Genomic DNA, 19,057 nt, shown 5'->3' with positions numbered 1-19,057 from the left:
AATCTAGGGAACTACAGGCCTGTCAGCATGACCTTCGTGCTGGGGAAGGCCAGGGAAGGCCAGATCATCCTGAGTGCTATCATATGGCACTGCAGGGACACCAGGTATGGGGGAAGAACTGCAAAGCAATGTTGAGTTACTGCAGTTTTGTTAATATTAAGCTCAAAGTAAGTCACAAATAGTAGATTAACAAGTTCTGGAGTGTCAACTCTGAAAAAGACTTTACTGGATGCTTGACTGGATCAAAATACAAGTTTAGGTGAAGACTCTTTGGTAGAAAGTCTGAAGATCAGTAACTTAAAACTCAGTGGCCTAATGGGATTTTCTGGGTAAGAGATACAAATTACGTGAAATAACTCACTTCTAATGAGCTACATGTAATTGCAGAAATAAGTGATAACAATGAGATCACTTCTTACTGGGGAAGTACAGAATTCCCATGTTGTCCTTCTTGACACATTAGAAGACTGAAATCAATCTGAAACAGCTTTTAGATGCCTAAACTTTCCCTGACTTCACTGGAAGAATGGTAATTTGCTATGAAGTTGAATTGGGGTCAGGTGAAGAACTTGCACTACCCTTGCCCTCCCATTTTCTTGAGCAATACTTGGGGTGTTCAGAACCAGCCAAGTGCTGGTGAGCCATAGGAAATACGACAATTAACACTGAGAGCCAGAAACAAAATATATTTATAAAAACATATGACTTTGACAAATCATGATTTCTTGCCCTTTTCCTGAAAATCCAGCACCTTGCCTAAGGGATGCTTTACATGCCCAATCCCTAAGCTTTGCCAATACAGAAGTTATTGAGAAGGAAAGGACAGCCAAAACATTTGGGATGGTCTTTTCATTTTGGGTTTTTTTTTCCAGAAAATCTAATTCCAGACTGAGCACAATGTTACAGAAGGAAGGAATGAATGCATTAAAGTGTTGAAAATTTTGACATAAATATCTTGGCTTGTATACAGCATTCATCTGCATTGGTTACAGGTTACATACTACAGAGCTATGAAGCTTCAACATGACTGTATGCTTTGGGATAATCTCTGGCATCCTGTGCAAGGCGGCAGACTTCTTCAATCCAGAATAAACCAAAACCTCAGGATAAGTGTGGACTAAAGGACACAGAAATATATATAATACCTGCTGGACCCCTGGTGACTGTGATTATAAGAAGACTTTAACTGGTTGACCTCTCTAATTTCTGAGTAAGCAAAGGACAAAAATATCATCTCTTCCCACAGGAGTGCACAGCTGTAGCTTGCACACCTTTAATTCTTTCCTTGTTGTGAGGTAGATGTTTTTAAAAATTACCCTGCACAGGTATTTCAGACAACATGTCTCTTAAATTTTTTGCTAAATGAATAACTTATTGCAAATCACCTCATAAGTTATCTTGTTAGATTTCCTACATCCTTCAGCTTTCCTTTCTGTACACACACATCAAGAAAGGTAGTATTGCATAGGTGTAAATCGGGCTGGAATTAGCTTGTATGATCTGCTGTAGAAATATGCTTTAGATAAGGTAAAAAGTCTTTAAGGATTAATTCTAGGTTTCTGCACGTGTGGTATTTACTCTCCACGCTGCTATAAGCATTGAGGTATGAAAACAAAGAGATTGGTATTTTTAAGAAAGTCTGCATTGAAAATACAATTTTTATTTCAATCATAGTCCTGCTCCAGATATAATCAGCATTAAAATTATTGTTTTCTGAAATGTGGCTAGTTCTATAATCAAAATAATAAGACGGACTAAGTAAGAGTAGGGAAAAAACACTGCTGCTGTACTGCTGTCTGGACACAGCCATAGAAATTTCACAGGCAGTTATTACTGCATTTTACATTCATTCTGTTGTAATGAGATAGTTTTGAAATTATAATGATGTTCAGATAGTAAAACTGAGAAGGGCCCCAGCATTTACGAAGCAGATAGTAATCTTCCCTTCACTCTGATGCATTTGCAGAGTTTATCTATCCTACTGTAACATTCCTGCCCCAGAGCTGCAAGTTCAGCCACAAGTTTTACTTTTCAAAACATACACAGGGTTCTTTACTATCTCGAGATACTGTAAAGAGAAGAGGCCACACACTTTTCCTCAAGACTACTTTTACTGATAATTTTAGGGGAAAAAATAAGACAACTTGGCATCCAAAGGGTGTCATACTATCAAAACAAAGCATATGCCTTTGCTTTTATCTGCTCTAGTCCTCATGGCCACCTCCCTAGCTGGGACTTGAGGCCCACTGGCCATTCTGGGGTTCCAGGGTGAGGGGCAGTGTTCTCACTGTCCCTGGCAACATGAGGCTGGGTTAGGGGCTGCAGGAGCTGTGGTGTGTTAAAGCATTCCTGGACTGCCTTTGACTGACAGCTGCTCCGGGGGTTCCAGGGGCCTGCTATGAGGGATACGTCGCCATCTCACCTCCGTGAGGTTCGACCCATTCCTCCCCCTCCACACACACACACCCACACACACCCACACACACACCCCTCCGAGGTCGTTCTAACCCAACAATATTTTTACTGATCCAGTGTCTCACACCTCCCAGAACAAATCACTGGGAATAACCTGTATTTGACATCGGTTCACTTTCAGTGTGGCCATCACTCTGGAGGGTGCGGCTGGGGGAGCAAATGATAAGGAAAGGATAGGGAGTGTGTAGGACGTAGGGAATTTCAGAAGAAACATATATAAAAAAAGAATTTTCTGCTAGTATGATTGAAATATTAGCAGTCTAATCCAAGCATCAATAATAGTTCAGATCTAATAATTATGGAAGAAAGAGAAAGAATATTTCAATGCAGTAAAAGCTTCAATAGTAATATAATAATGAAAAGGATGCGGTTACAATTATTTTCACCCTGTTTAGCTTCTAGATCCTTTCTGCCTCACTCTTCCCATGCTCCTCCTAAGGTTGATGGTTTCATTCTGGGGATTCCTGTTGAAGGGGAGTTTTGGCCCGTTGCCAGCATCTGGAGTTATTTGCTGGAGGAGTACAATGTTCTTGATGGTGTTTTCCTCTACCTCATTTTAGGACCCACATGGGGTCACATTTACATATTTACTAACACACTTTTACACCTTATTCTTTTTTCATTGCTCTGCAGTTCCACATTACATTTGAATTTATGATATATGGTGCATTTTATATGTGTTAGAAATACTTGTTCTTTTTTCTCTCTATTGCCCTTAAAGCCAGTTTTGGCTAGCACCTGCTTGTTCACCTTATGCAGCTTGTAGAGATCAAGGAAAGCTCAGCTGGAGCAAGCCTTCCCCTGAGGCCTACAAAGCTCAGTACAAAGCCTGTAGCTTCTGAGTGACAGTGGCAATACTATAGTACAGGTTTGTGTTGTAATAACTGGTAGTCTGCAGTCCATTCCCCCTGTGCAACATCCAGTCATTAATCAGGGATGTTTGAAGGCACATCCTGCCCACCCTTTGAGTAGCCACCTCTGGGTGTGTTTTGAATTTTCTTTATAAGACATTTTAATCAGACATAATTCCAGAGAAGAAAAAATTAATTTTTTTCAGAGATAAGTTGACTCAAACCGGTCTTTCTCCTTGTTCTTCATGTTATAGGTAAATAAACCAAATCAAAATTTAGCAGTAAAATTTATTGTGAGATTTATATAAAGTGCAGATAAGCAAATCAGCGCGCTGGGTGGCCTGAGGAGACCCCTGCTCCCCATCGGCCCACAAGCCCAATAAAAACAAACAGCAACTTTTATACTTTTTCAACTCCCCCTCCCATAGTCACTTGTTAGCTCTTGATTGGGCTTGGGTTCGCGGGCTTTGTTCTGGTTGGTTCTGTTGTAGGCCCATTTCAATTGCCATGGACTTTTCCATCAATAGCTTTAATTAGCCCAGTGTCCTTGGAGCTGAATATGGGAAGGTATCCAGATGGTCCAGATGTTCTCCTTGGCTCTTCTTTATCATTTCCATCCTTGACCCTCTGATCCTCGTTCTTTTCTTCTTTTCTAATGAGTAACTTAGACAATATTTTTAGAAAAGCAGGATATCATATACGTGCTCAGTAAAGTAGAATACTTTATCTTTGCCAACTTAGGAACTGCCAGTTGCAGGACAGTCAACTTATAATAATAATACAGCAGTTAACTATTCCGCAGCTTACAACTCCCTAGTCCCAACCAGGCATTAGCTATAATATACAGAAAATACAATATATATATTTTGACGAGTAAATTTTACCATTGCTTACTTATTACATTCAGATCTCCCAAATTAACTATGTGCTCCATTTGTTAAGGAAGAACTTCGTAAAAAGAAAGAAAGAGAGTGAATTCACTGTGTTTGTCACATCTTATAAAATCCATAAGAAAGGACCATTTCTTCTTAAATGTCTGTAAGAGACCAAGCATATATGATCATGTGGCTGGTATCTCACCCAAATTAGTTGGCAGGGGAACACTAATAAATCGGATTAGACAGGTAAACCTACTGTTCCTGTAATTTCAAATTGTTAGCTTTCGACAATCCTATTTCTGTCTGTCAAAGATATTCCAAGGTGTTCAGTGGTGGGTCACTTCATCTCAAACAACCAACCAAGGAAGAGGGAAGACAAAATGCAGATGACAGGGAGCACAGCTCACAAAGGGCTTGTGACTATTTAGTGGGGTTCATGTGATTATCCCTACTGAATATAACTTTATCATAGAATTATTCTCCCAGAATCATTTAGGTTGGAAAAAAAAATTAAGATCATCCAGACCGACCATAAAATTGTGCTGAATTGAGACATCTATAGCTGAGCTAGTAATTCATTGCTTTCTTTATAGTTAAAGGAGAGAGAAAGGGTTGGATTTTTCAGGGTGCAGTTCATCCCATCCAACGCAGATGCTGTGGGATCTTGCAGTGCAGTCCTTGGTGTGAAAGAAAATAAACACACTTTTCAGGAAACAGGGGATTTTATTCAAGTAACAGAAACATTTCACAAAGCACAGTGTCCTAGGTCTGTTTGCCGAGGTTTCAAAACTCACAAGAAAATCATCAGGAGCAGGGGAAGAGCTTTGAGTTTTATTGCTCTTGTCACTGTAGGGATTATGTTTCACAGAAATCTGTTAGACAGCCCTGAGTCTTAATATCTATATAGCACTTCTGTTACTTGTTGGTGATGGGTCTTGCAGTGGAGCACTACAGCACTTCTTTTTTTCTTTGTCTTTGAAGCTGGGTATTTTTATGTTTTACATATTTATTATATTTATTATATATTTTTATTGTATATATTTATTATATATATTTGCAACCTACGAACCCTCAGCCTGCTCATCGTCAGGTAGAAGGGGTAGAAAGTCTGTCCTTTCAGCAGAATTGCACCTTCTGCTCTCCAGAGGGCATCTTGGGGTGACAAAATTATTCAAGCCCAGCTGACCAAGTCATTATCTCCAAAGTCACAAGCTCACACCTGTTCTGCCCCCCTACCGGGGCCACAATTCCTGCTAGCAAATCTGCTCCAGGCTCCTGCTGGGAGCCTACTGCAGCACGAGCCTCCCACGAGGTCACAGCCTCCTTTCAGGCATCCATCTGCTCCAGCGTGGGGTCCTCCATGGGCTGCAGGTGGAGCTCTCCTGCACCATGAGCTTCCCTGGGCTGCAGGGGCACAGCTGTCCCACCGTGATCTGCACCACGGGCTGCAGGGGAATCTCTGCTCCGTTGCCTGAGCACCTCCTTCCCCTCCTTCTTCACTGACGTTGTGGTCTTCAGGGCTGTTTCTGTCACATATTCTCACTTCTCTCTCCGTCTGCAGTTGCTGTTGTGCGCTGTTTCCCCCCCCCCCCTTCCTAAGTTATCCCAGCTACACCCTCCCCAATGGACTCGGTCCTGCTCAGCGGCGGGTCGGTCTCGGAACCGGCTGTGGTGCCGCGTCACAAGCCCCCTCTGTGATGTCTCGGCGCTCCACGGCTGCTGTCCCGGCGCCAGACCCTTGCTGGCCGTCATTGCTGACTCCGCCGCGACGGGATCAGCAGCGCTTCTCGGGCTTGGACCGTCGGGGGCTGCGAAGCACAGCTTCCACGCGGATCTCGCCTTTCAGATTTGCCCATCCTCTCCCCACACCCCCTCCCCCTTCCCCTCCCCGCCCGGGACTCGGCAGAGTCTGACGGGCATCTCCTGTGTCTGTTGAACCCAGGCCGAGGCCGCCGAACGCCGAGAGATGGCCTGGGTCGACCTGCACAGCGCGGCCGCCCGCGGCGACCTGGACCAGCTGCGGCGGCACTGGTGGCTGAAGAAGTTCCTCGTCAACAGGCGCAACGCAGACAAGCTGTAAGGACAATCAGCAAAGCCTCTACCTTTTGCAAAATGTGGAATTTGTCAAAATTATCTGAAGTCAGGGTGGTTTTTTGATGGATGTACTTTGTGTACTTTCAAGCCTAAGCAGCAACAAAGGATACCATCAGTGGAACAGACACCATCTAGCATCCCTTAGTAATGCTTATTGTATTTCTTTTGTTTTAATTATTACTCTATTTTAATTTAATTGTTATTAAAGGTTTTACTTTTGATTCTCCTCCCTGTTTCACTGGGGTGGGGAGGGAGAAGGTGTGAGCAAGTAGCTGTGTGGGGCTTAATTGTCAGCTGGGCTTAAACCGGGACAATTGTGTATGTTTAATTTCTAGGACACCTCTGCATCTTGCTTGCATAAATGGCCATGCAGATGTTGTTCGTTTTCTAGTAGGCCAGAATTGCAAGCTAAATCCTGGTGACAAATATAAGAGATCACCACTGATGCTGGTATGTGAAAGGGGCATATGTTGTCTTATGATTGAAGATGCTTGAACTTTCCAGTGTTGGGAAGACGCAGGAGTTCTGACAGAGACCAATGTAGATGTTGGAAGTTATTCCTTCTTTGTGTCTTGTTTCCAGGCAGTACAGCACCAGCACAGAGATTGTGTGGCTGTTCTGCTGGAGCATGGTGCCAACCGTGCCCACAGAGCTGCTACTGGTAACACCGCCCTTCACTTTGCTGTTCTGATGTCTGACAAATCTCTAGTGGAGCTGTTACTAGAGCATGGCGCAGATATTGATGTTAAGAATGAAGTAAGCTTGGACTTTAGGTAAACCTCCTCTTCCCAAGTCAACTTGCTTGACTTTTCTCTGTTATTCTAAGAGAGATGATTTTTCCTTTCAGCTGGGATACACTCCACTTACTCTTGCGATCACCGAGCGTTGCAAAGGGATGATCGAGTTCCTTCTTCAAAAAGGAGCTGACGTGAATGCTACAGATAATCATAAAAGGTGAAGGATTTGGTAAAAGCACGTGTGGGACTCCTTAGCATTGTTTAAGTTGGATTGATGGGAGGCATAAGAATGAGCATTGAAAAAGGGCCAGGAACCACCCAGAAGGAGCTCCTTCAGTGTGACTTGTGAAAGCAGACCTGCGCTCTGCTGCTTGCTTACTTCAGGGGATGATTTCCACACTGAGGACTGCAAGAAAGCGTTGTCTGTGGTCCCACGTGCAAACGCACGCGCGCAGGCACACACACGCAACCTGAGTCTGCTCTGGGTGGGTGGCTGGCCTGGAGACCTCCTGAGGTCCCACCAACCTGAATTCTCCAACACTTCCAGGTGTTTGGCTGTGCTTTCATTCTGCCAGTAGGAGATGGAAATGAATTGTCTGAGAAGCAAAGAGGGATTAAAGTAATGATATGTAATGCCTGCAGAAGCTGACGTATTTACTCTTATCTCCTGGATGCCCTAGGACCCCTATGGAAGTTGCTGCTATTCTTCAGGATAAGGATGCAGTAGAAGTTCTTCTTCGCAATGGCGGTGTTATCAATAAAGAAGAGACTGGAGCGTTTGGAGTTCGAGCTTTTGAAAGACTATTTCGAGATGAGTTGTAAGTGTTTTACATCCTTGTTAGAGCAACTGCATTCTCAGAATGTCCGTGCTGATGTACAGCCCTTTTTGGTAACAGCAGCAGGGTTAAATGAGGTGCTGAGAGCTTTATCGAAGTGTGACACCTTCTGATGCATCTCTTTCCATGTAAAGGGGTAGATTTGGAAATTGAGGAAAACATCCCTCCTCCCCACCAAACCCAGTTCTCTTTGAGAATTCACCTGTGTGCTTCCAAGTTCTATTCTACTCCCTAGCAGCAACTCCCCGCCTTTTGTTTCAGAGGGGATCTAACTGATATCCCCTAATTAAAACTCTTCAGTGCTTTTCCTCTTCCCGTGGATAGCTTTGCACCTCTGGCCATTCACTGGCTAAGGTGGCTATGTGTGCTTAACTAGACTGAGGAAAAAAGCCCTCTATCGTAGTGATGGTAGCCAAGGGATGTGTGAATGAATTGCATTATGCCTATGAGCATGCCTTGCCTAGCCATAAACAACTGCCTGTGAACTCTTGTCACTGGATCTCAATTTCCTCTCCCCCTGCCCCTTCTGTTAGCCTGTCTTGATGGGAAGCAGGAGAGAAGGGAGCCTGGGTAAACTGTGGAGTAAAAACCCCTTTAGGACTAAAGCATGTTTGAGGATTGCTCTAACAAAACAAGGTATTCATTCCTCCCCTCCAGGCTTCTGTTGTGCTAATGCACCATTCTGCAGAGCAGCCTTGGTCTGGAGAATGTGTTTAATTTCTTTTGTTGTTCGATTGGGGTTTTTTGTTTTGTATTCCTGCTCATGAAACAAACCTGACCTCCAACTGACCCAAGGTTGTTAGAATGTGACACAGGTCTCAGAATGCAAGTGCAGTATTTGTTGGCCTCTTAATATCCGACTTAGGAGCCCTCTGAACTTCAGGTCTTCAGAGGAACCATGGGAATTTCTGAAGCCCTTCAAAGTGAGGACTGGGGTTGAGGAGACGTTGCTCCATCTTAGTGTTGAGACATTAGTATAACATCCAGCTGAGGAAGAGGCTTTGGAGATGTCAGCCTGCCAGGGGCCTAGTTAATCTCCCTGGTCCTTGAAATGGAGAGGGGGTCTATCAGATGAGACAGTAGCCAGCAGGGGTGAGTTACTCCACAGATAGAATAGGCACCTGTAGCATGAGCATGCCTGTAGTGAGGATTTCAGTCTCCACTACTCTAGGACTGCAGTATGTTTTGTGTGTGTGTGACCCTTTAGCAGTTGTCTAGGAATAGGGTTAGAATGGCACATGCATGGCTGTTGCTCTTCCCGTGGAGAGTGCAGGAAAGTCTGGGGGCATTTTTACCTATTGCATTTCCTCCCTTTCTATCTTTAGTGTTGCTAATGAAGGAGAGGAATATGAATGCTCTGAAAGGAAGGGACAATGTTCTGCCAGAGGCACAGAAGAAATTAACATCTCTTTCTCTGGGACAACTGCTGACATTCTCTCAAATACACCTGCATTGCCAGAATCATGTAAGACTCTTCGCTATCAAGGAGGTAAGAAGGAAAAAATCAATGTGACCTGTAGGAGAATGATAACCCATCAGTGTGATGCATGTCTTGAGGGAGGTGCCAAAGCAGAGGAAAATCAGCACTCCAAGGAGTGATGCGACTCTTCTCATATTTGTTAGGTGTCTTACCAGAAGTGAGAGAAGAGCAGAAGAAAGACAAAGACTGCTCCTGGGATTCTGAGGTACCTTCTCTAGAGGAGGCAGTGGGGTCCCTCTGAATCACTGGCTTCTGGGATCATTACTGTCTGCAGCTGCTTTTGCCAAATGCTTGTAAGTCAGACCTTGACATGCCAGTGCTGCAGACAAACTGTTCCTGTAGGACTGGGACAAAGTGAGGTTCAGCTGGTTCTCCTTGCAGCTGACCTCCAAGCTGGATTTCTAAAAAAGGACAAAGCAGTAAAGTTTCTGTTAGAAGACTGGCTTGGTGAAGATTGTTGATTTTCTATCATACCGCAACCATCTTCCACTCCAGTCACTGTCAATTGGTTCCCATATGACTCACAGTCTAGAGACTTCTTTCTTCTACCTGCATTCTCTCTGGATTGGACAGGAGTACTTCATCCCCTTTGGAAAGCCCTGCTCAAGAGAGATGCTGAACGTGCTGGCTGTGTTTGCCTCTTTTGTTGCTTCCATCACCTGATCCCGCTTGTTAGGTCTTTTGGCTAAAGCAGAAGTGCTGTGCGTTGAAGTGGGTTGAGAAGGAGCCTTTGCCAGTTCTCAGACGTGTCTTTTCAATTCCACAGACTGATTCCAAAGGTCAAGGGAAAGTGTCCGCTGACCCAACGCTTCCTGCTGCAGTGGGCAAGACTTTGGATGCGCGCTCTGTTGGAGTGGAGCACGGCAAAGGTAATTTCAGAGGGACTAAAGGGTTACCTTTGTAAAGTGGGGAGACATGGCTGGGGAGAAAGCAGAGTGAAATAAGCTGTCAGAGTAATGACAAACCTGTTATCTTTTGTTAGGGGCCTTGCCAGCAGCAGAAGAGCAGAAGGAAGACAGTGACTCCCCCTGGGATTCTGAGGTACCTACTTTGGAGGAGGCAGTGAGGTCCCGCTGGATCAATGGCTTCTGGGCTCCTTTCCCTTTGCTGCTGCTTTTGCCACACGCTTGCACCTTGTACCTGGACATGCCAGTGCTGCAGACAAAGTGTTCAGTTAGTGCTGGGACAAAGTGAGGTCAAGCTAATGACCTGGGTCTCTTTGCAGCTGACCTGCAAGCTGGATTTCTAGAAGAAAGCAGTAAAGCTTCTTGCTGCTTACAATCTCCTAAAATCCTAGAAAACTCGTATAGTGAGGATTGCTGTTTTCGACCCCACAGCCTCCTTCCCTGGATCCATTAATGTCAGATGGATGACTGTTATGACCTCCAGTCTGGAGATGTATTTCTCCTATCTAGGTTCTCTCTGCATTAGGCAGGAGTACTTCATCCCCTTTGGAAAGCCCTGCTCAAGAGAGATGCCTAATGTGCTGGCTGTGTTTGCCTCTTTTGTTGCTTCTGCCAGCGGATCCTGCTCATTAGGCCTGTTGCCTGAAGCAGAAGTGTTATGCATGGAAGTGGGTTGAGAAGGAGCCTTTGCCAGTTCTCAGACGTGTCTTTTAAATTACACAGACTGATTCTGACGGTCCCTGGGATGTGTCGAAAAATGTGCTACTTTCTGCTGCATTCGGCAATAGATTGGACGCGCGTGCTGTGTTAGTACGGAGCGGCAAAGGTAGTTTCAGAGGGACTAAATGGTTACCTTTGTGAACTTCTCTGGGGTGACATGGCTGGGGAGAAGCAGAGTGAAATAAGCACTCAAAAACATGCCTGTTACCTTTTGTATAGGGGCCTTGCCAGCAGCAGAGGAGCAGAAGGAAGACAATGACTCCCCCCGGAATACTAAGGTACCTTCTCTGGAGGAGGCAGTGAGGTCCCGCTGGATCAATGGCGTCTGGGATCCTTTCCCAGTTGCTGCTGCTTTTGTCACACACTTGCACCTTGGACCTGGACATGCCATTGCTGTAAAGCGTTCAGTTAGTGCTGGGACAAAGTGAGGTCAAGCTAATGGCCTGGGTCTCCTTGCAGCTGACCTCCCAGCTGGATTTGTAGAACAAAGCAGTAAAGCTTCTTGCTGCTTGCAGTCCTCTGAAATCCTACAAGACTGACACTGTGAGGATTGCTGTTTTCCACCTCCTAGCCTGCTTCCCTGGATCCATTCATGTCAAATGGTTCCCTTACGACCTACAGTCTGGAGATGTATTTCTCCTGCCTCGGTTCTCTCTGCATTGGGCAGGAGTACTTCATCCCCTTTGGAAAGCCCTGCTCAAGAGAGATGCCGAACGTGCTGGCTGTGTTTGCCCGTTTTGTTGCTTCCGCCACCTGATCCCGCTCCTTAGGACTGTTGGCTGAAGCTGAAGTGTTGTGCGTGGAAGTGGGTTGAGAAGGAGCCTTTGCCAGTTCTCAGACGTGTCTTTTCAATTACACAGACTGATTCCAAAGGTCAAGGGAAAGTGTTGCCCACCTTGACACTTCGTGCTGCAGTGGGCAAGAATTTGGATGCACGCTCTGTTGCAGTGGAGCACGGCAAAGGTAATTTCAGAGGGACTAAATGGTTACCTTTGTAAAGTTCTCTGGGGTGACATGGCTGGGGAGAAAGCAGAGTGAAATAAGCCCTCAGAGTAATGACCAACCTGTTATCTTTTGTTAGGGGCCTTGACAGCAGCAGATGAGCAGATGGAAGACAATGACTCCCCCTGGGATTCTGAGGTACCTGCTCTGGAGGAGGCAGTGAGGTCCCGCTGGATCAATGGCTTCTGGGCTCCTTTCCCTTTGCTGCTGCTTTTGCCACACGCTTGCACCTTGGACCTGGACATGCCAGTGCTGCAGACCAAGTGTTCAGTTAGTGCAGGGACAAAGTGAGGTCAGCTAATGTCCTTGCATCTGACCTCCCAGCTGGATTTGTAGAACAAAGCAGTAAAGCTTCTTGCTGCTTGCAGTCCTCTGAAATCCTACAAGACTGGCATTGTGAGGATTGTGTTTTCCACCTCCTAGCCTTCTCCCCTGCATCCATTAATGTCAAATGGTTCCCTTATGACCTAAAGTCTGGAGATGTATTTCTCCTATCTAGGTTCTCTCTGCATTGGGCAGGAGTACTTCATCCCCTTTGGAAAGCCCTGCTCAAGAGAGATGCCGAACGTGCTGGCTGTGTTTGCCCGTTTTGTTGCTTCCGCCACCCGATCCCGCTCGTTAGGCCTGTTGGCTGAAGCTGAAGTGTTGTGCGTGGAAGTGGGTTGAGAAGGAGTCTTTGCCAGTTCTCAGACGTGTCTTTTCAATTCCACAGACTGATTCTGAAGGTCCAGAAGAAAGTGTGCTGCTTCCTGCTGCAGTGGGCAAGACTTTGGATGCGCGCTCTGTTGCAGTGGAGCACGGCAAAGGTAATTTCAGAGGGACTACATGGTTACCTTTGTAAAGTTCTGTCTTTGTAAAGTGGGGTGACATGGCTGGGGAGAATGCAGAGTGAAATAAGCCCTAAGAGTAATGACATGCCTCTTACCTCTTTTGTTAGGGGTCTTGCCAGCAGCAGCAGAAGAGCGGAAGGATAACAAAGACTTTTCCTGGGGAGATGATGACATTTCCTGGCTTTTGGAGGTAGCTGCTCTGGAGGGAGCAATGTGTTTCTTCTGGATCCATGGTGTCTGGGCTCCTTTCCGTTTGCTGCTGCTTTTGCCACACGCTTGCACCTTGGACCTGGATATGTCAGTGCTGCAGACAAACTGTTCAGTTAGTGCAGGGACAAAGTGAGGTCAAGCTAATGTCCTTGCAGCTGACCTCCCAGCTGGATTTGTAGAACAATGCAGTAAAGCTTCTTGTTGCTTGCAGTCCTCTGAAATCCTACTTCTGCCTAGGTTCTCTCTCGGTTGGGTAGGGGTACTTCATCCCCTTTGGAAAGCCCTGCTCAAGAGAGATGCCGAACGTGCTGGCTGTGTTTGCCCGTTTTGTTCCTTCCACCACCTGATCCCACTCATTAGGCCTGTTGACTGAAGCAGAAGAGTTGTATGTGGAAGTGGGTTGAGAAGGAGCTTTTGCCAGTTCTCTGACGTGTCTTTTATATTACAAAGACTGATGCCAAAGGTCAAGGGAAAGTGTCCGCTGACCCGACGCTTCCTGCTGCAGTGGGCAGGAGTGTGGATGCGCGCTCCGTTGCAGTGGAGCACGGCAAAGGTAATTTCAGAGGGACTAAATGGTTACTTTTGTGAATTTCTCTGGGGTGACATGGCTGGGGAGAAAGCAGAGTGAAATAAGCCTTCAGAGTAATGACAAACCTGTTATCTTTTGTTAGGGGTCTTGCCTGCAGACAGAGAAGAGCAGAAGGAAGACAGTGACTTTTCCTGGGGAGATGATGACTTTTCCTGGCTTTTGGAGGTAACTGTTCTGGAGGGGGCAATGAGTTTCTTCTGGATCAGTGGCGTCTGGGCTCCTTTCCCTTTGCTGCTGCTTTTGCCACATGCTTGCACCTTGGGCCTGGACATGTCAGTACTGCAGACAAACTGTTCAGTTAGTGCAGGGACAAAGTGAGGTCAGCTAATGTCCTTGCAGCTGACCTCCCAGCTGGATTTGTAGAACAAAGCAGTAAAGCTTCTTGCTGCTTGCAGTCCTCTGAAATCCTACAAGACTGCCACTGTGAGGATTGCTGTTTTCCACCTCCTAGCCTTCTCCCCTGGATCCATTAATGTCAAATGGTTCCCTTATGACCTAAAGTCTGGAGATGTATTTCTCCTGTCTAGGTTCTCTCTGCATTGGGCAGGAGTACTTCATCCCCTTTGGAAAGCCCTGCTCAAGAGAGATGCTGAATGTGCTGGCTGTGTTTGCCCGTTTTGTTGCTTCCGCCACCTGATCCCGCTCGTTAGGCCTGTTGGCTGAAGCTGAAGTGTTGTGCGTGGAAGTGGGTTGAGAAGGAGCCTTTGCCAGTTCTCTGACGTGTCTTTTATATTTCAAAGACTGATGCCAAAGGTCAAGGGAAAGTGTCCGCTGACCTGACGCTTCCTGCTGCAGTGAGCAGGAGTTTGGATGCGCGCTCCGTTGCAGTGGAGCACGGCAAAGGTAATTTCAGAGGGACTAAATGGTTACTTTTGTGAATTTCTCTGGGGTGACATGGCTGGGGAGAAGCAGAGTGAAACAAGGACTCAGAGTAACAACACACTGTTTCCCTTTTTTCTAGGTATCGTGCCAGCAGCAGGAGCAGAGCTGAAGGAATATTTTGACCCTTCTTCTAAGAATAAGGTACTTAGCTTTGTTGCAGATGAATTGCATTGCCTTTGGCTGAAGTCAGATGTAGTGTGATGCTGCAGTCTTGATGAGCATTCGTTTCTCCACTGTGTCTGTGTTTTCTTGCTCATTTAGGTTCCTACACTAGAGGCAGAAGGTCTTCAGCTAAGATCTGATTCTTCAAGTCTAACAGGTTCTCAGCTGGACAGACAGGTGACTCTAATAGAGGCAGAAGCAGATATCCCTAAATAGAGCCTGTCAGTGTAAGCAGAGATGTTCTGACTGTGGAATTCATTTTGAAAAACTGCTGAGAGGAGGTGGTTGAGTCTGGACCTGTGCTATACTTCAGACCTCATTTTGTTTGCATTCTGAAGCAGAAGGGCTGGAATAAACCTTGCTCCAAGTCCCATCCAGCTTCACTTTGAACAATTCCACAACCGGGTCCAGTGTCCCACCACAGTCCTTGCAAACAATTTATCCCTTATGTCCCATCTAAATCTACCCTCTTTTGTTTTTAAATGATTGCCTCTTCTTCTGTCGCTACAGGCCTTGGTAAAAATATCTCTCCCTCTATTTACACTGAAAGACAGCAGTAAGTTCTGCCCAGAGCCTGCTTTTCTCAGGCTGAAAAATCCCAAGTCTCTCAGCCTTTTTCATGGGAGAGCTGTTCCAGCCCTCCAAACATCTTTGTGGCATTCCTCCGTCCATGTCTTGCTTGTGCTGGGGGCCGCGGAGCTGGATGCAGGCCTCCAAGTGGAGCCTCATGAGATCAGAGTAGAAAGGGAGAATTGCCTCCCTCGACCTGCTGGCCAACCTGATGACCAATCTAGTTATATAATCCCATCAGTGAAAGCATCTCTTGTGTTGTCATGTTCTTACCGATTTCTCCATGCTCATGGAACACTATTTCTTTAGCCATTGGTCAGGCAGCTGCTGGAGAAGCCTGATGAAGTTCTCAAAAAGAACTCCCTGGCAGAACCTTCACTTGGAGCTCTGAAGACCCACAGCAAGGACCCAAAGGAAGAGAAACCGCTGATGCAGGAGAAACTGGAGAGGTCTGAAGCTAAGGTATGGGAAAGCCTGTCTCTTGGCAGGGCTCAAGGCCTTCTTTGTAGCGCACTAGAGCAGGGAAGTGATTCTTCCCTGAGAAGAACACAAGGTGGTTCAGTGTGCAGCTAGCTGTGATGGGAAGGAACAGCACTGCTGCCTTTGGTGTCTGCCTGTTGGCACGACTTGAAGTGACAGTGGAGGGCTGCACTAAGGTGGCGCAGGGACCGAAAAATTATATGCGGAAGATTTACTCAAGGAGGATAAAAGAATTTTTGCTCAGAGAAGTTTTGGCTGCTAGGAAAGGCCCAGCATGGGGGGAGATTATTTCCCATGAAAAGCACTGTCTATATTTCTCTGCCTGTCTGTTTAAGAAGCTAACTCCATTGTTGCAAGAAGAGGTAACCCATTCTCACAGACATGCTGTGGGGCCCCTGCCAGGGGAGAGAAGAAGTCCATAGAAGGACAGGGAGAGAACACAACCTTGAAGTTGTTGTTGTGGGGTAAAAAAGTGTTTTGCCCGGGAGTTAGAAAAGTGGTAACCCCTGAGGGGGTGGTGTTCTTGGTGTAGGGCCCAATCAGAAGCTACATTTTGCTCCTCTGAAATCAACATATTATAACAGACCGGAAAAGGAGGGAGATGATGTAACTGGAAAAGGAGTAGCCGTAATCTTTCCCTTTTGTGCCTCCGGTTCTCCATCCTGCCGCAGGGGGGAGGGAGAGTGGTGAGCCAGTGAGCAGCACTGTGGCTTGGAGAGTCTCAATGGAAGCACTAAACTGGGGAGTACCATTCCTAAACCACGACACCACCAACGCACTACAACTTGTGTTTGGAGTCCTTGAGAAAGGAGAGAAACGTTGTGGCAGCCCATAGGAAATGCTCTAAGAAATCAGTGTAGACATAGGAGAGGGCCCAGTATAAAAGAGGAAGAAGTAACACAGGTTTTGAGAGTTTTCATCAGTGTCAAAGCAGCCCACTTGTTTTGAACAAACGTAAGCCGTCTACTGAGGATTCTTGTTGGGGTTTGGCATCTGCAGGAACCAAAAGATCATCATATGCAGAAGGAATGTTTTGCTGCGTCATTGAAGAGTGCCCCAAAGGAGAAGGAAATAACAACTTCCAGGAACCTGCAAGGCCTTCCTCCTTCATGCAGCGTGTCTTTACCTGCAGCTATCGGCCAGCTGCGAGAACGCATTCACTGGTAAGACAGTGGAGCAAAGCTTCACTTTTTGTGATTGTGTAAAAACAACGGGACTTGCTTGTATCCCAGCGAGATACTACTACATGATTTTCAAAGATGCTTTTATTTTAGATGAGGTTCTTTCACACTGTTCCTTTGGGATTTGTGCTCTTGTGGACTTCTGTCATAAGGCCTGTACTTCTTTTTCAGTCTCGAAGTTGAGTACGCCAGGCTGGAAGCCACAGTCCAGCAACAAGCCCAAACAATTGCAATAATTGAGAAGCTCAGGCAAGCCCAAAAGGTACTCGGGGCCTTCGCTTTCATGACCCACGGAGCCTAGTTCCATATTCAGGCGGGGAAATTTTACGATGAGCTTTCCCTAGAGAGAGTCTAGGAGAGATCAGTTCCTCTTTCTACTGACTGTAGACTGCCCTGAAAGTCCTGTCTGTTCCCCAGCTTCCTGGCATTTTGAGTTGTGCCGTGAGACTAAACCAAATCCTACTTATTGCTGTCTGTGTTAGGGGTTGACAGTAATGCACTTAAGTATTAGTGCATTACCAGGTTTTGGTGTTTTCTGCTTTAGACCAGTGGGGAGGTTGAGGCCTCAGACAGCACTTCAGACAGTCCTACAGTAGAGGGATTTGGTACCTTTGCCTGTGGGCTTTGCATGGGCTCTGGTGATGCTGAGCACTTCTTCCTGGAGGAATGTCATGAAGCTGTGTCAGGGGAGGTTTACTTCAGATGTTAGGAAAAGGTTCTTCACCCAGAGGGCAGTTGGACCTTTTCTCCATGCAGGAGACTTTCTTGGCACGTAACTGCTCCAGCCACCCTCCACGTTTTACAGAGCACAGGGGGCAGTTGCAAGGGAATATTTTCTATTCTTGCTGTCCTGTTCACCCTCACAGCTGCTTTGCTTGTGGGCTTTCCATTGGCTCTGGTGATGCCGAGCACTTCTTCCTGGAGGCCCGACTGGCATCAGCAGACTGTGACAGGAATTCTTCAGTTGCCTGTATTCCAGTCACCTTCCTGATTTGTGACTATGGATTCCTTGGCCAGAAGGCATGGGTCCATAATGCAATGAGATGACCTCCAAAGATGAAAATCCCTTTGCACAATGAAGGACACAGGGATTTGTGGTCCGGCCAGGACCGGACACACAGAGACATGGCAGGAACCCAGACTTTGGCACGTTTAGATTGTAAGGGTATAAAAGCTCCAGGTTTTCTTTTGTTCGGGGGCCGTCCTTGGAGGCACCCAGCTCAAGCTGCTATTTTGTTATTTTATCAAGATTACATTATTTTAAGGATTGAGATGACTGAGGCTCTGCTGTGGGAAACCTGGGGTCGAGCTGCTAAGGAAGCCATGTCTGACTGTGTGAGTGTGGGGTGTGTAGAGAGTCAAGCGGGGCACCCATCTGCTCACGGGAGCCACGTGCTGCAGAGGGGCTTGGGGCTCAGCTCAAGTGGTGAGAGAGTGACTGCCACAGTGGCTCCTGGATGATAGGACAGGAAAGTTTCCTTAACAATTGCATCTGATTCCCTGTATTCAGAACCCAAGGGAATGGCATGAAGCTGTGTCAGGGAAGGTTTACTTCAGATGTTAGGAAAAGGTTCTTCAGCCAGAGGGCAGTTGGACCTTTTCTCCATGCAGGAGACTTTCTTGGCACATAACTGCTCCAGCCACCCTCCACAGAGGGTGCTTTACAGAGCACAGGGGGCAGTTGCAAGGGAATATTTTCTATTCTTGCTGTCCTGTCTACCCTCACAGCTGCTGCCAACTCTTTCTCTCCCACAGACATGCAAGTGCTCCATCATTCACAGAGGAGCGAGGCCCAAGCTGCCATAAGAAAGACAGCCATCTCTCCAGTGTAATTAACCCAGCAGTGCTTGGGCCATTTCAGCGAAGGCTCCGAGGCAAACTACACGGAGAGGGGTGCTCTGGAGCTGAGAATCATGCCAAGGAAACAAGACAAGCTCTCCTACCCATTAAGACCTCGATACTAGAGCAGAGAGAGTCCCTTACTCTCAAGTGGGAAGCAGTGGAGCTGTGGCTCAGGGACAGCTCTGACTCAGCATGGATGGCACCAGCAGGGACTGAGTCCACCCTCACCCCTAGAACATTCCCACCCCTAGAACACCCCTACTCCTAGAACAGACTAATTTGTCTATAATGTAAGGAAATGAAGTACCAAGTCACCGCATTCCATATTGCCTA

At 46.4% G+C, this 19,057-nt stretch overlaps 2 protein-coding genes and 1 long non-coding RNA gene across 3 annotated transcripts; 2 read left to right on the top strand and 1 right to left on the bottom strand.

Moving 5' to 3' along the window:
* Positions 1 to 3,596: 3,596 nt before the first annotated feature.
* On the bottom strand, positions 3,597 to 5,733 carry LOC135409469 (uncharacterized). The gene is made up of 2 exons (XR_010428225.1): positions 4,735 to 5,733; positions 3,597 to 3,989 (listed from the first exon to the last, which is right to left on the bottom strand). It is a non-coding gene; the product is annotated as an uncharacterized LOC135409469 (long non-coding RNA).
* A 148-nt stretch (positions 5,734 to 5,881) lies between these two features.
* On the top strand, positions 5,882 to 7,857 carry LOC135409684 (ankyrin repeat domain-containing protein 7-like). The gene is made up of 5 exons (XM_064645573.1): positions 5,882 to 6,280; positions 6,634 to 6,748; positions 6,881 to 7,054; positions 7,146 to 7,252; positions 7,716 to 7,857. Exons 1-5 carry the CDS (start codon positions 6,171 to 6,173, stop codon positions 7,855 to 7,857), a joined length of 648 nt encoding a protein of 215 aa, XP_064501643.1. The 5' UTR covers positions 5,882 to 6,170.
* Positions 7,807 to 19,029, top strand: LOC135409466 (uncharacterized). Its single transcript, XM_064645047.1, has 12 exons — positions 7,807 to 7,853; positions 9,197 to 9,360; positions 9,495 to 9,556; positions 11,837 to 11,939; positions 12,058 to 12,248; positions 12,691 to 12,784; positions 14,569 to 14,630; positions 14,751 to 14,828; positions 15,531 to 15,683; positions 16,701 to 16,864; positions 17,054 to 17,144; positions 18,638 to 19,029. The coding sequence occupies exons 5-12, from the start codon at positions 12,084 to 12,086 to the stop codon at positions 18,686 to 18,688; spliced, it is 858 nt and encodes a 285-aa protein (XP_064501117.1). The 5' UTR covers positions 7,807 to 7,853; positions 9,197 to 9,360; positions 9,495 to 9,556; positions 11,837 to 11,939; positions 12,058 to 12,083; the 3' UTR covers positions 18,689 to 19,029.
* The last annotated feature ends 28 nt before the right edge of the window (positions 19,030 to 19,057 follow it).

Source organism: Pseudopipra pipra, chromosome 2 (genome assembly GCF_036250125.1).
Source record: "Pseudopipra pipra isolate bDixPip1 chromosome 2, bDixPip1.hap1, whole genome shotgun sequence".
Classification (NCBI taxonomy): Eukaryota; Metazoa; Chordata; class Aves; order Passeriformes; family Pipridae; genus Pseudopipra; species Pseudopipra pipra.
The sequence above is the reverse complement of the archived record's forward strand: the minus strand, read 5'-3'. Positions and strand labels throughout refer to the sequence as shown.